The following is a 15,531-nucleotide window of genomic DNA, read 5'->3' on the forward strand; positions in this document are numbered from 1 at the left end:
TATATAAACAAACTCAAAGACAAAAACCACATGATCATCTTGTTAGATGCTGAGAAAGCATTTGACAAAATCCAACACCCATTCATGATAAAAGTTTTGGAAAGATCAGGAATTCAAGGCCCATACCTAAACATGATAAAAGCAATCTACAGCAAACCAATAGCCAACATCAAAGTAAATGGTGAGAAGCTGGAAGCAATCCCACTAAAATCAGGGACTAGACAAGGCTGTCCACTCTCTCCCTACCTATTCAACATTGTACTTGAAGTCCTAGCCAGAGCAATTAGACAACAAAAGGAGATCAAGGGGATACAAATTGGAAAGGAAGAAGTCAAAATATCACTTTTTGCAGATGATATGATAGTATATATAAGTGACCCTAAAAATTCCACCAGAGAACTCCTAAGCCTGATAAACAGCTTCAATGAAGTAGCTGGATATAAAATTAACTCAAACAAGTCAATGGCCTTTCTGTACACAAAGGATAAACAGGCTGAGAAAGAAATTAGGGAAGCAACACCCTTCTCAATAGCCACAAATAATATAAAATACCTTGGCGTGACTCTAACTAAGGAAGTGAAAGATCTGTATGATAAGAACTTCAAGTCTCTAAAGAAAGAAATTAAAGAACATCTCAGAAGATGGAAAGATCTCCCATGCTCATGGATTGGCAGGATCAACATTGTAAAAATGGCTATCTTGCCAAAAGCAATCTACAGATTCAATGCAATCCCCATCAAAATTCCAACTCAATTCTTCAACGAATTAGAAAGGGCAATCGGCAGATTCATCTGGAATAACAAAAAACCGAAGATAGCAAAAACTCTTCTCAAGGATAAAAGAACCTCTGGTGGAATCACCATGCCGGACCTAAAACTGTACTACAGAGCAATTGTGATCAAAACTGCATGGTACTGGTATAGTGACAGACAAGTAGACCAATGGAACAGAATTGAAGACCCAGAGATGAGCCCACACACCTATGGTCACTTGATCTTTGACAAGGGAGCTAAAACCATCCAGTGGAAAAAAGACAGCATTTTCAACAAATGGTGCTGGCACAACTGGCGGTTATCATGTAGAAGAATGCGAATTGATCCATTTTTATCTCCTTGTACTAAGGTCAAATCTAAGTGGATTAAGGAACTCCACATAAAACCAGAGACACTGAAACTTATAGAGGAGAAAGTAGGGAAAAGCCTCGAAGATATGGGTACAGGGGAAAAATTCCTGAATAGAACAGCAATGGCTTGTGCTGTAAGATCAAGAATCGATAAATGGGACCTCATAAAATTGCAAAGCTTCTGCAAAGCAAAAGACACCGTCAATAAGACAAAAAGGCCACCAACAGATTGGGAAAGGATCTTTACCTATCCCAAATCGGATAGGGGACTAATATCCAATATATATGAAGAACTCAAGAAGGTGGACTCCAGAAAATCAAATAATCCCATTAAAAAATGGGGCTCAGAGCTGAACAAAGAATTCTCACCTGAGGAATACAGAATGGCAGAGAAGCACCTGAAAAAATGTTCAACATCCTTAACCATCAGGGAAATGCAAATCAAAACAACACTGAGATTCCACTTCACTCCAGTCAGAATGGCAAAGATCAAAAACTCAGGTGACAGCAGATGCTGGCGAGGATGTGGAGAAAGGGGAACACTCCTCCATTGTTGGTGGGATTGCAAGCTTATACAACCACTCTGGAAATCAGTCTGGCGGTTCCTCAGAAAATTGGACATAGTACTACCGGAGGATCCAGCATATATATCCTCTCCTGGGCATATATTCAGAAGATGTCCCAACCGGTAAGAAGAACACATGCTCCACTATGTTCATAGCAGCCTTGTTTATAATAGCCAGAAGCTGGAAAGAACCCAGATGCCACTCAACAGAGGAATGGATACAGAAAATGTGGTACATTTACACAATGGAATACTACTCAGCTATTAAAAAAATGAATTTATGAAATTCCTAGGCAAGTGGATGAACCTGGAGGGTATCATCCTGAGTGAAGTAACCCAATCACAAAGGAACTCGCACAATATGTACTCACTGATAAGTGGATATTAGCCCAGAAACTTAGGATACCCAAGATATAAAATACAACTTGCCAAACGCATGAAATTCAAGAAGAACGAAGACCAAAGTGTGGACACTTTACCCTTTCTTAGAAATGGGAACAAAACACCCATAGAAGGAGTTACAGAGACAAAATTTGGAGCTGTGACGAAAGGATGGACCATCTAGTGATTGCCATATGCAGGGATCCATCCCATAATCAGCTTCCAAATGCTGACACCATTGCATACACTAGCAAGATTTCGCTGAAAGGACCCAGATATAGCTCTCTCTTGTGAGACTATGCCGGGGCCTAGCAAACGCAGAAGTGGATGATCACAGTCAGCTATTGGATGGGTCACAGGGCCCCTAATGGAGGAGCTAGAGAAAATACCCAAGGAGCTAAAGGGAACTGCAACCCTATAGGTGGAACAACAATATGAACTAACCAGTACCTGGGAGCTCTTGTCTTTAGCTGCATATGTATCAAAAGATGGCCTAGTCGGCCATCACTGCAAAGAGAGGCCCATTGGACTTGCAAACTTTATATGCCCCAGTACAGGGGAATGCCAGGGCCAAAAAGGGGGAGTGGGTATGGGGGACCTTTGGGATAGCATTGAAAATGTAAACGAGGAAAATACCTAATAAAAAAAAAGAAAAAAAAAGAAAATATTCTTATATGCTAATAGAATTAGAAAAAATGAATATGACTTCATATGATTTTGCTTAGTTTGAAATTTCCAGTTCTTTCTTATTTCTTGAAAATTTTAGAATAAGTTTTCCATTTTCTGCATACAAGCTAGCATCAATTGATCAAATTGTATTGAATTTTAATTTATAGATCAATTTAGATAGCCTTAAAAGTATTAAACCTTCAATTCCACACACACAGAATAGCTCTCCATTTACTTACAGTCTCATTTATTTTTCTAGCAGCAACACTTTGTTGTGATTATTGACGTACAAAGCAGCCAGTCCTTTTAAAGTTATTTGTATATAGTTTTGTTCTTTTGAGTCCTATTTTGACTTGAATTTTCTTACTATGATTTTCAGATTGACAGTTGGTAATAAAGTACTATGATAGATTTCTGTACATAGTCCTGTGTACTATGGTTTTGCTGAACTAGTTTATAAATTCAAACATATATATGTATTTACTTTTCTTTTTTTATTTGATATTTTATTTATTTACATTTCTAATATTATCCCCTTTCCTGGTTTCCCCTCTGCAAACCCCCTACCCCATTCCTCCTTCCTCTGCTTCTATGAGGGTGCTCCCCCACCCACCCACTCCCATCTTACTGCCTTGCCATTCCCCTACACTAGGACGAAGGGCCTCTCCTCCCATTGATGTCAGATAAGGCCATCTGCTACATATGCAGCCTGTTCCCTGGGTTCCTCCATATGCACTCTTTGGTTGGTGGCTTAGTCCCTAGGAGTTCTGGGGAGTCTGGTTGGTTGATATTATTGTTCTTCCTATGGGGTTGCAAACCCCTTCAACTCCTTTAGTCCTCCATTAGGGTTCCTGTGCTCAGTCCAATGGTTGGCTGGGAGCATCTGCATTTGTATTTGTCAGGTTCTGGCAGAGCCTCTCAGGAGACAGCTATAACAGGCTCCTGTCAGCAAGCACTTATTGGCATCAGCAATAGTGTCTGGGTTTGATGTGTCTATATGCGATGGATCCCCAGGTGGGGCAGTTTCTGGGTGACCTTTCCTTCAGTCTCTGCTCCAAACTTTGTCCCTGTGTTTCCTTTAGATAGGAGTAATTCTGGGTTAAAATTTTGGAGATGAACAGGTGGCCCCATCTCTCAACTGGGGGCCTTGCCTAACCTCTGAATATGGTCTCTACAGGTTCTCCCTTTGTTGGGCAATTCAGCTAATCTCATCCCTGTTGGGTCCTGGGAGCCTCTTGGTTTCCTGGCATCTGGGACTTGCTAGTGGATATCCCCAGTTCCCCATCCCCCATTGCTACACATCTCTGTTCAATTTCCTGATCCATTGTGTATCATTCCTGTCTTCTCCTATACCTGATACTGCCCCCTCCTTCCCCTCCCCCTCTTTCTCCCAAGTTCCTCCCACCCTCTACCTGCTGTGAGTATTTTGTTCCCCCTTCTAAGGACCTGGATAGCGAAAACTATTCTCAATAATAGAAGTACTTTTGTATTTACTTTTCAAAACAAACTTCTAATTAAATTTTTTTTAGATTGACAGGATTATTGTGAAGATAGAAAAGGATGTAGTTTATTTATTTGTATTGGATACCTTGGTATTTTCTACATGTAGAATATCATATATACATAAGGAGATAATTAATTATATTTTTAAAATCTGATTTTATAGTAGCCACACCACAATACTTTCCCATTAATAGTGTGTTAGAGCTTCTTTCCCTATATCCTCATCAACATTTGTTTCTTAATGATAGTCATTCTGACTGTAATGATATGGAATTGAAGAATAGTTTTAATTTGTATTTCTTTTATGGGTAAAGATATTGAACACTGATTAGCTATTTGAACTCTTTCTTTTGAAAGTCCATTAGCCCACTTTTTGACCAATTTATTTTTTTCCTGATTAATTTGTATCTATGTGTTCATGAATTCTAAATATTAATCCCTTGTTGTGTATATAGATGGCATAATTTTTCTTTATTGACTTAAATGTTTTAATACTCAATGATCTGTTAAAACAGAGGTGGTGATAGGGCCAGGCATATTAATTTATTGATGGTTTTATGGGAACATATTTAAAGTTAGTTTTGTAGAATTTTGCTGTTGCCTTAATGGAATAAGAAAGACCATTTCTTCCCTTATGCAGCTGCAAGTTTTTAAATAGTAACTGCTTAACTCTATCAAATATTTCTCGCACAATTCGGCACTAAGAACTTGATTTCCTATTTTAAGATATTTTATGGTGAATAACTGATAGATTTCTGTTGTTGCAAATTCTTATGATTGATGAGGTAAACTAAGCAATATTTACCTTTTTGGAAGTATTAGATTTAGTTTAGAATTCTTTTTATACCCATGTTTACAGTAAGTTTATATGTTTATCTTTTTTTGTTGCCTGGCTTTGGAATTTTGCTTATACAAACTTTACAAAATAGACTGGCCTGCTCTGTATAAATATTGTTGGCCTTTAGTTTTACAGGAGGGAGTTTTAGCCACTACCCAATCTTTTAATTTCATTTATTTGTTCAAGTTTTATTTTTCTTATTTTTCAAAGTTGGCACTTTGTATTCTTGATGTATCCATTTAATCCAAGTTCAATTGAGCAAATGTCTGGCTGGCAATATTCCAAGGGGTTGCAGCACTCTGGGGTACCTTATTGATCGCCTGGATGAATTCCATCAGGCCACAATAACTGTGTAAAATGTAACTCAATAGAAGCATTAGTTTTTTCACTTGCTCTGTTCTACAAAACAAGCAAGCAAGCAAGCAAGCAAACAAACAAACAAAAAGCCCGTCAGAGTCCACAGAACTACATTTCAGGGTCAGAATGTTAGAATTAAGAAAGCTACGAGTGAAGAATCATGTGGTAAATCAGAAAACAAGTTGTGAATTGTCTGGCTCTTAAATAAAACTGAAGGAAGGAAATGGCATTTGAAGTATGAGAGAGGCAGAAAGGGGCCCCAAAGATTACAACTTAGTCTGGAAATAAAAGGGCTGAGGCAAGGTGAAATGATGTAGAGTTCCCCAGGATAAGAACTGGGTCTGTTTTTCTCTTTTTGGAATCAGCACCAGGCACAAGTGTCTGGGATCAGTTATTAGATTAATGCATACTCAGGATGCCTCAGACAGAAAGGAATCAATAATTTCGATGTTAAAACATGTATTTGAGGTCCTTAACAGGTGTCCTATTTTTCTGAAAAAAAAAAAAAAAAATAAAGGCGGGTTGCTGCAGTGGAAAAAAGAAAGGTAAGAAAGAAACAAGTGTTGACTATGCTCCTACAACTATGACCTCATTCTGCCAAAGAAGAAGCAAGGAGCATCAGGGTTTCCGTTGGGGTCTCAACGGCTGTCAGGCAACAAGACAGCCACTTCTTGCCTTAGGCACAGTCAGGAAAGCACAGGGCTTGAGAGGCCAGGGAACAGAGGAGAAGCAGAGGCCTCAACCCATGGACCAGGCCCTGCAAGTGCTGCGCATGCTCTGGCTGCCATCCCGCGCATGTTCCCTCTGTTATCTGTGCATGCTGTGGCTGCTGTCCTGCGCATGCGAACAGGGCTGCCGAGGTTCTGAGAGAGGCGTCCTAGACTGTACCTGAGAAATGGAGGCCCCTGAGGAAGAGCCACCTGCTCTGGCACCCCCTCAGCCTGCGAAGCTTGGGGAAGAACTCTCTCCCCAAACCCAGGGGAACCAGTCAGGAGACATGGACTCCTATAACTTGACTATACTTCATTTCAACGATGTTTACGATGTGGACTCGAGTACTGAAGAGCCTGTAGGAGGCGCTGCTAGGTGCGGGCCGCCATGTTTCTTGCCAGACCCTGGAGGGGAGATGGAGGGTGGTGACTTGGAAATCTGCTAGAAGGTTTGGAAGCAAGCAGGGAGTCATCTGTGTTAACTCTTTGGGGGGCACTGTTCAGTCTCCCTTCTGGACTTGGGTAGTAACTCCGGTGGTTTTAGAGGGGGAAACTGGAACTAGTATTCTATCTGCACAAAAGGGGATTAGCAACTTTAAGTGAAATCAATGGGCAACATTCTCTTTGAATTCAAATCTGTATTCAGATTCAGCCGTTTCTCCTAAACAAAGGCAATATTTCTTGATCCTGTTTCATCAGTTTTTAAGCAGAGTTGTTTTTCTTGCAGCTAAGTGAGGTAAATAAATTATGGGAAGCATCTATGGTAAAAAATTTGTATTAGTTGAAATTTTTCTTTGTTTATACTATGAAAATTTAAGTTCTCAGTGAGACATCTATAGGTACTGTATATTTTTTCACTTCTTTATTTTGCCAAGATTTACAAAAACCCTACAGTAAACAAGAAAGGAAGGGATTTAAAGAAAGGATGTGAGTAAGTGGAGATGGGAACCAATTTAGGGTTGGGGTTTGTAGGACCTCATTTCCCATATAGTTTTAATTTTATTTTTCTTGTGTTTCTGTTTGATAATGGATAATCTGAGGCAAATTGCTTTAAATACCATGGTGGGCTTTAGTTTTCCCTTTAAGTTTTAGGTTAGGAGGGTTTCTCAGTGCATGTGATTGCTCTCAGTGACTCAAGGATGGGAAGTTATTTGGAAATATGGAAGTATAGTGGTGGGAAGGCAGGGCAGTGTGACGCCAATGTGAAGGAGTAGTTGGATATTCCCCCTGGTGTACTGGAATATAAGGAATGCTAGTCTAGTAGTCTAGGAGTTACAAAAGTTGTATACATTACTGCAGACTGTCAAAAGGCATTTGTGATGTGCCCCAAGAAGTGTTTGAAGAAAAGGTGCTTTTGAACAGAAGAGGTTAAAAAATCAGGAGGAGAAATCAGTTGGAGGCCTTTTGTGTGAGTGTAGTTACAAGTAGGGGAATAAGAGTCAAAAGAACAGTTGGATTAGGAAGACAAAACAGTGTTTAAGAAATGTTCAATAGCATATGAGAGTTTGTGTATGTACCTGTATATACAGGGTAGAGGAGAGCATTGGGGGCAGCTCGAAGAAGAGAAGGGACCTAGAGTTGTTCTGTTGCATAATACCAAGAATCAAGAATTTTGAAGTGATTTCTGAAGGTGTAGTTAATTTGAGGAATCGATGCTGGAAAGAATATTTACTTTGAGATGCTTGATGCCTGTGTAGGTAGAAGTGACTATCAGGTACTTGGGTGAATGGCATCTCCCAACTATTCCTTCAGTTTTCAATTATTTCAGTCCCCCTATATAAATTCTTTTGTACATATATTGCTCTTCTGTATTTTTGGGAAGAAATTCTTATTCTTCAAGTCCTGTGACTTCTTGGGAGAGTCCATTTATTATGTTACTGGTCATTGGGGGAATATGTTTAATAAGTGTCTCTTCAAAAGTGTAGGTTAGTTTCTTTTTTCAATATACCCTTACTTACAGTCTGCCCATAAACTTTCATTGACAAGTGTTTAGTCTAAGACACTATGGGATCCATAATTGATACTATGTGCAATAGATCATGTCAGAAGTTTCCAAAACCTCTGTGGTGGTTAATTTCTTCTGCCAGCTTGACTGAATTAAACACTTGAGGACGCTTATGAAGCAAACCTTTGGGTGTCTGTGAGGCTGTGTCCAGAGAAGTTCACCTGAGAAGCAAGGTCCCACTCTGAGTGTGAACAGCACTGTTCCATGGGCAGGATTCTTGAATGATAAAATGGGGGAAAGAAGACACCAAGTTGAGGAATGGCATTTCCATTTCCATATTTCTTAGTTGGCATCATTGACCAACTTATTCCTACTCCCATTCCTTCTTGGCCTCTATGAACTGTATTTCTATGCCTGCCTCCTTTTAAATTTTTTCAAAAACATATGTTTGGTCATAGCAATGAGAAAAGAAATACAGTTACATCAGAAAATAGAAAGGTCAATAGGAACATTGTGTTTATTATCACTCTGAGCCCCCACAATTGTGTGTAGTGAGGAGTGAAAATATAACATCTCTGAATGAATGACCATGATGAATAGCACTACATTCTGAACTGATAGAATGGTTCTGAATGGTGACTTTTCAACATAAAGTAACTACAGTGGGAGTGGCGAAGTGAATCCTCTTGGTGTTTGGTCTTGATTTACTTTATTTTTTTAATGAACATTTGAGAGTGTTTTAGACTTACATAAAGATATGAAACATTGCAAAGGGATCACATAGCCCCTGTTACTTACATTTTACATTAGCATTGAGGACATTTGTTACAACTAATAAAGGGAAATGTATAAATTATTAATCAACATCTGTATTCCATCTAGACATCCTTAGTATTTATGTGATGTTCTTTATGTGTTTCAGGATTACATGTCAGAGACCAAACTGTGTTTGATTTTTCTCATCCTTTAGACTGCTTTAGATTTCGGTGGTTTCTCTAGATACTCTTTGTTTTTAATGATCTTGATATTTTAAAGGAATATCAGCTAGGTGTTTTAAAAAATGTCTTTTATTTTACATTTATTTATTTATTTATTTATTTATTCATTTATTGTGTGTGGTATTTTTTATTTGCAATTTTTTATTAGGTATTTTCTTCATTTACATTTCCAATGCTATCCCAAAAGGCCCCCGCGCCCTCCCCCATGTTTTCTTATGATTATACTGGAATCTATCTATCTATATCTATATCTATATCTATATCTATATCTATATCTATATCTATATCTATATCTATATCTATATCTATCTATATCATCTATATCTATATCTAATCTATCTATCTATCTATCTATCTATCTATCATCTGTAAGAAAACCACAGAAATAGAATTCTATTTGTAAATTACACTTTTCCAGGTCTGCATCTTGTTTACATTGCATATTGTGGACATGGACTTTTGTGAAAATATTCTACTCTGAAGATGCTTTATACACCCCTCTCTGTGGTGTATCCTTTGCAATGAGGTCATTTTTATGTAATGAAATTTTGCATATGAGTTCACATTTAAGGAACAGGGCTTACACTTCATCCCTTCATGGAAAAGTAACTTTATAAATCCTTTGAATTATTCCCTAGTTGGAAGATATGTTACACCTCATTATTTAATTATATCACTATTGCATTATTTTTCTAGGACTGATAAGTAAAGTATTGTAGAGTGAGTAGCTTAAATCAGTAAAAAAAAAAAAGTGTTTGTCCAAGAGCTGCAAATTAAATGGCTGGTAGAGTTGGTCTTTTATGGCTTCTCTCTCCTAGTTTCTGTTGAGGGCAGCAATCCTTGGTAATATGTATGCATTACTCAATTTCTGGCTCTGCTTTCACATGGCCATTACTCCCTCCTCTTTCCTGTCCCTTCCTTTCTCCCTGCCTCCCACACCACCCTTTCCCTTTTCTTGTCCCCAGCTCCCCACACCTCTCCCCCCCCCCACCCCGACCCCCAATCCTTGTGTTGCCTTATGAGGATAAAAGTTGTCGAATCATTTGCATTGAGCCTGTTTCCAAATATGTAGGGCTGGAAACAATTCAATCTCAACAAAGATGCCTTTCAACCTTTTGTAGAGGACCAAGTGAAAAGCCTCATGTTGACCAATGAACACGTGTCTGATGGTAGGATGGTATTTGGGAAATGTTTTTCTTGTTCGAATCTTTGTTTTTTTATTTTTTTGTTTTTTTTGTTGTTGTTGTTTTTTAATGGATTGTGTAGCTTGACAGAGGCACTTAATGATTTTCCTGCAGCAGTTCATTCTCTTGTGTTTCTTTTCAAGCATACCACTAATATACATATCAGACATGTTAATGAGAATGCTAGTATCTAATGTTATTGAAATGTCAGTTAACCCTCAAGACCAGATCAAAGGAGAGCAGTGACTAGAGCACATAGTGACATGGCTTTGGAGGAACAATGTGTACCCATCTGATTTCTAGAATTACTATGGTGATGAAGGAAACAAAAATAAAATCCCGAAGTCATAGGTGAACGTTCTGTGATTGGTACCTCTGGGAACGTTTTCATTTTAAACTGTTGTTCCTAGAAAAGAAGTTGCTCGAAGAATGGATGCTTATGTAGATTGGCGAGAACTCTAGATCATTTAGTTATAAGAATACTAACAGAATTTCTAGCTTTAGATGCCATAATTTCTTTGTCCCTTAAATGTTATGTTCTGAAGTTCAGTTGTCAACCTCTCTGTTTACATCTTTGCTTACTGGGGCAGATGTGGACTCAGTGTGCATGTGGTTCAACAGATACTCATTACTAAGATATGGTGTGCCTGGCATGTAGTGTCCAATAAAAAAGTGAGTTATTGATGTAACTCATCTAAAACACTCCAGGTACAACACTGGGCACTGTTCTTAGCAGTAATAGTGTAGTATGGAATAGGGAAAAAAAAGACCTCACCCTTATGGGAGGTTTTAGATGGAAAAAGATAGTTATATAAAAAAAGGAATTTTATAATATGCTGGATGGAAACAAATGCTGTAGAGAAAGATGATACAGAATACAGAGAATATGAAGTGTCAAGGGTTAAAGTTAGGATGCTTGTCATTTTTAAAGAAGTAAGCCCTTCTTAGGGCTGGTGAGATGGCTCAGTGGGTAGAAGTGCTTGCTGTCAAGCCTGACAAACTGAGTTCATCCCCTGAGACCTAGGCGGTGGAAGGAGAGAATCAGCTCCTGAAAGTTGTCCACTGACCTACACACATACACTGTGGCATGGGCACCTCCATATGCACACAAAGTAAATAAATTAAATAAAAATAAATAAGACCTCATAGTCAAGGGATATTTGAGGAGATACTTGAATGAGATGAGGCAGCATGAATCATTTGACTGTCTGCAGGGAAATTGTTTTTGAATGAAGTTGTGAGAGCAAAGATTCAGAGGTGAAAATCTACACAGTGGGTTTCATGAACACCAGGAGGCAACGATGGCTAATAGGGCAAGCACTTGGTTCACAGGGATAGGAACGCGTCTCTGGGGGATGGTTAAGGTGCAGATTAAAGAATAGACAGAACGTAATTAGACAGAATGAATACCATGTAGGGCACATGCTTGTTTAGTTTTGAGGTTTGAACCATTGCCTGTGTTGCAACTATAAATTAGCAGTTCCCAAATCATAGTCGAAGCACCTTAGAGATTTTCACGAGATTCCTATCTGTGAAAATAACAGCCACAGCCATTTTCATTGCTGTCTTGCTAGATGTTGGTTGCTTTGTTCATTTTTATTTTGTTCTGAGTGTATAGAGTTTGATAAGCTAATTCATATGACTTGACATACCACATTGACAACTATTTTTGGTATAATAGCAAAGAAAAATATTCACAATTATCCAGAAAGTTCACTGAGACGTTTTCCTAGTTACTTATCTGTGCAAGGCCAGAGTTTTAAAAATTATACTGCATACAAAGCAGCCTATTCCAGTAAATCGAATGAAACAAGAGATAGCCTCTCACCAGTTTTTACTTAGCTAGACATGAGGTTTGCACAAATGTGCCATCTGTGTTTGCAAATATATTCTTTACAAAAATACATGTACTAGGTCTTTGTTGTTTTTTAGTTAGTAGGTGCGTATGTTAATTTCTTAGCTTTTAGGGACACTGGGAAGGAGAATCTTGAGATTGAAATTTTGAGAGCTTCTGTCTATATTATACATTTTTGACATCAATATCAAACTATTTCATAATCTTTGTTTTTCTAAGACCTAGTAGTATAAAGCAGTTTGTAAATTCTTTTGGCTTTAACTACTTCATCTGTTCTATTTGTGGATCTATAATTCAGATCTAACCTCCTTTTTAGACCTATATTTCCATCTGCCTACTGAGGATACTCATTTTGATGTCTCCTTGAATAGGCCTAAAATCAGCTTGCCAGCTTCCTACAAATTCTTTATTACAACTCCGGATCCTCATTTGATTTTTATCTCAATAAATTATAAGATATTTACAATGAATAAAAATGCAATTGTTGTATATGTTTATAGGTTTAAAATCTAGTTTCCTGTATAACATTATTTCTCAACTTAATTAATTAAAAGTGTATGGGTGTTTTGTCTACATGTGTGTCTGTGTATCACATGCATACTTTGTGATCAACCAGGCTAGAAAAGAGTGCTAGGTCCCCTGGGACTTGAGTTAGAGTGTTGTCAGATACCATATGGGAGCTCGAAAACCTAAATCCTTGCAAAGAGCAGCCAGTGCTTTGACCATTGAGCCATCTCTCCAGCCCATTTCTCATATATGTGTCAGAATTATCCAATGGAGTTGTTAAACACAAGTTCTTGTATCTTATCTCAGTGTTTCAGATTATGTAGGTATGGGATAGGACCTGAAAAATGAATTTTTATAGGCAGCTCCTGATACTGGTCTGAAAAAAACCCTAGTAAGTGCTTATTTATACTATGTTAACATGAACACATCAGTTATCATGTACAGTGATAAAACTTTTGTAGTTTTGCTCCTAAAGTTTTCCTTGTTTGTTTACTGGATTCGTAGAAATCAGACTGAATCTTGTGACATCTGCTGTCTTTCTAGATACAGAGGCCATGTTGTGAAATCCTTTGAACTCATATGCTGCTCAGGGCTTGCATTCACGTATTTTTGTTGACTTGTATAAGCATATGTATTATTTTCACTTTTTAACTTTTAAAAGTAAGTTATTGACCAGATCTACTGATGTTTACAATTTTTTAGTCTAGGATTCTATATGGTTTTTAAATAATCAAAATATGAACATTTCTAGCATATCCCTGGACCGCTCATTCCCAACAGTGAGAAGATGGACTTACATCCACCATGCCTAATCCTACAGTGTGAACTCACTTATGTGGGCTTTTATGTAGCGATATTTTGTTCTTTTTCTTACTGAATCATGTTCTAATGTGTGAACTATACCACAATTTACTCATCTGTTCTAATGTTGAAGGATGTTTGGACGGTTCTAATATTTGCTATTATGAAATCACTATTAGCATTCTTACATAATTCTTTTGGTAGCTAGAAGCAATCATTTCTCTTGAGTACATGCCCAGAAATGGTTTCTGTGTCATGTACAGACATATGTGTAGCTTTACTGAGTACTGCCAGACATTTTCTCAAAATAGTTGTACCATCAGCAGTATATGAAAATTTTGATTATTCCATTTTCTTGATGTTTTAGCATTGTCTATTTTTATCATACTGGTAGGTGTATCGAAACATACAATTGCAGGCTTACTTTGAATTTCTTGTTGAGTAATGCTATTAAACATTTTAATACGATTATGGGCCAGTTGTATTATTCATTAGTTGTTTTTTTTCTATTTTATTTTTAAATTTATTTTTATTTCTTCTTTTAGTTATTTTGAGACAGACTCTCACTGAATTGTATCAGCTGGTGTCAGCCTTCCTGAATGCTTGCATTACAAGTGTGTGCCACCATGCCCAAGTCTATGGTATTTTCCCCCCAATTAAAAAACGGAATTGTCTTTGTGAAGTTGATTTATAATGGTTGTTAATTTGTTTTAGATGCAATCCCATTGTTGAATATATGCTTTACACATATTTTATTTAGTCAGTGTTTTTCATTTTTTCTAATGGTATATCTTGATCAGTAGGAGAGTTTAATTTAAACTATTTTATTTACCAATATTTTTTATTTTGTGATTTGTGCTTTTTTTTCTGGTCTGCTTCAGAAACCATTGCTTCAAAATCATGAAGACATCCTTGTATGATTTCTTCTAAATGATGTATTATTTTGTTTTTTTTTAAAAATTATATCTGTGATTCTAATTCATTTTTATTACATTCCTATATCATGCTTATTTGTCCATGTGAGCATGTGCATGTGTGTATATCTCTGTGTGTGTGTGCATGTGCATTTGAGTCCCTGTGTGTGTGTGGGGGGGGGGAGGGGTGGGCAGTGACTGAGGATAACTTGTGACAGTTTTATTCCTCCACCATGTGGGGCCCTGGAATTGATTTCTAATAGTTAGGCTTGGCAGCCTAACTTTTACCTACTGACCCATCTTACCAGTCCTCAGATATCAAACAGGGTCTAAGATTGGTGTCATCATGTGGGAGGAATTCTGGGTGCTTGTGAGAGACTCCAAGAAAACAAGAGGCTTGTGACCTCGGTTTCTGTAAAAACAGGAAGTTGTTCTTGGAATGCACTTCACGCCCCTCCCAGGTATGGCAGATAGAGTGAGTTTACGTTCGATTATGAATTACAATTGGCTATTGTTGCTTGTTTTTAATGTCTTTATGGAAAAACGTGGTTTTGTCACTTGTGGCTTGTCCTTGTGATTATGTAATTTATTCATGTGGTTCTTCTTAACACTCAGAGAATAAGTTGTCCGGTGCTCTGAATAAAGTTGCCTAAAGTCTCATGCAATAGTCCAGCTCATAGTTTGGTTCCATTCTTCCAGGTTCAATCACCTTTAGAGCAGTAAACACTTAATTTTCATGTATGACTGAGAAGGTATTCATCTTTTAAGCTCGAGTATCATTTGTATAATTACACATATATTTAAATACTACATTTAGGAGCACCATTTTATATACTTTTATATAGTTTTCATTGAAAAAGAGTGCCTTTTTAGTACTGAATTTCAGGAAAGTGTACGTATTAATAAATCAAGTGACTGTGTATGTATGCATCTGTTTCTGGATTACACTTCCACAATAATCTAAGAAATCATACACTATATCAGTCTTCACATCTTTATCATAAATCTTCATGCTCAACAATAGAAATCCTCTAATTGCATTTGTATCTTCATGTAAATTTTATATGGAAATCCATGTGGTTTAATGTATTACGTTAAGGTTTTCTAGTTTGTATGTAATTTCAAAATTATGACTAGATGTTGAAAATTTTATGCATAATTAAAAAAAGAGAGTTGTAGGA

General features: G+C 37.4%; 1 protein-coding gene across 1 annotated transcript in view; it reads left to right on the top strand.

Moving 5' to 3' along the window:
- The first annotated feature begins 6,293 nt into the window (after positions 1 to 6,293).
- The window catches only part of Nt5el (5' nucleotidase, ecto-like), a 39,661-nt gene continuing 30,423 nt past the window's right edge, over positions 6,294 to 15,531 (top strand). The window contains exon 1 of the mRNA NM_025751.3: positions 6,294 to 6,522. Coding sequence (NP_080027.1) covers positions 6,332 to 6,522 — 191 coding nt within the window. The 5' untranslated portion in view covers positions 6,294 to 6,331. The remainder of the gene's footprint in view (positions 6,523 to 15,531) is intronic.

The sequence above is a fragment of the Mus musculus genome, chromosome 13 (assembly GCF_000001635.26).
Source record: "Mus musculus strain C57BL/6J chromosome 13, GRCm38.p6 C57BL/6J".
Lineage (NCBI taxonomy): Eukaryota > Metazoa > Chordata > Mammalia > Rodentia > Muridae > Mus > Mus musculus.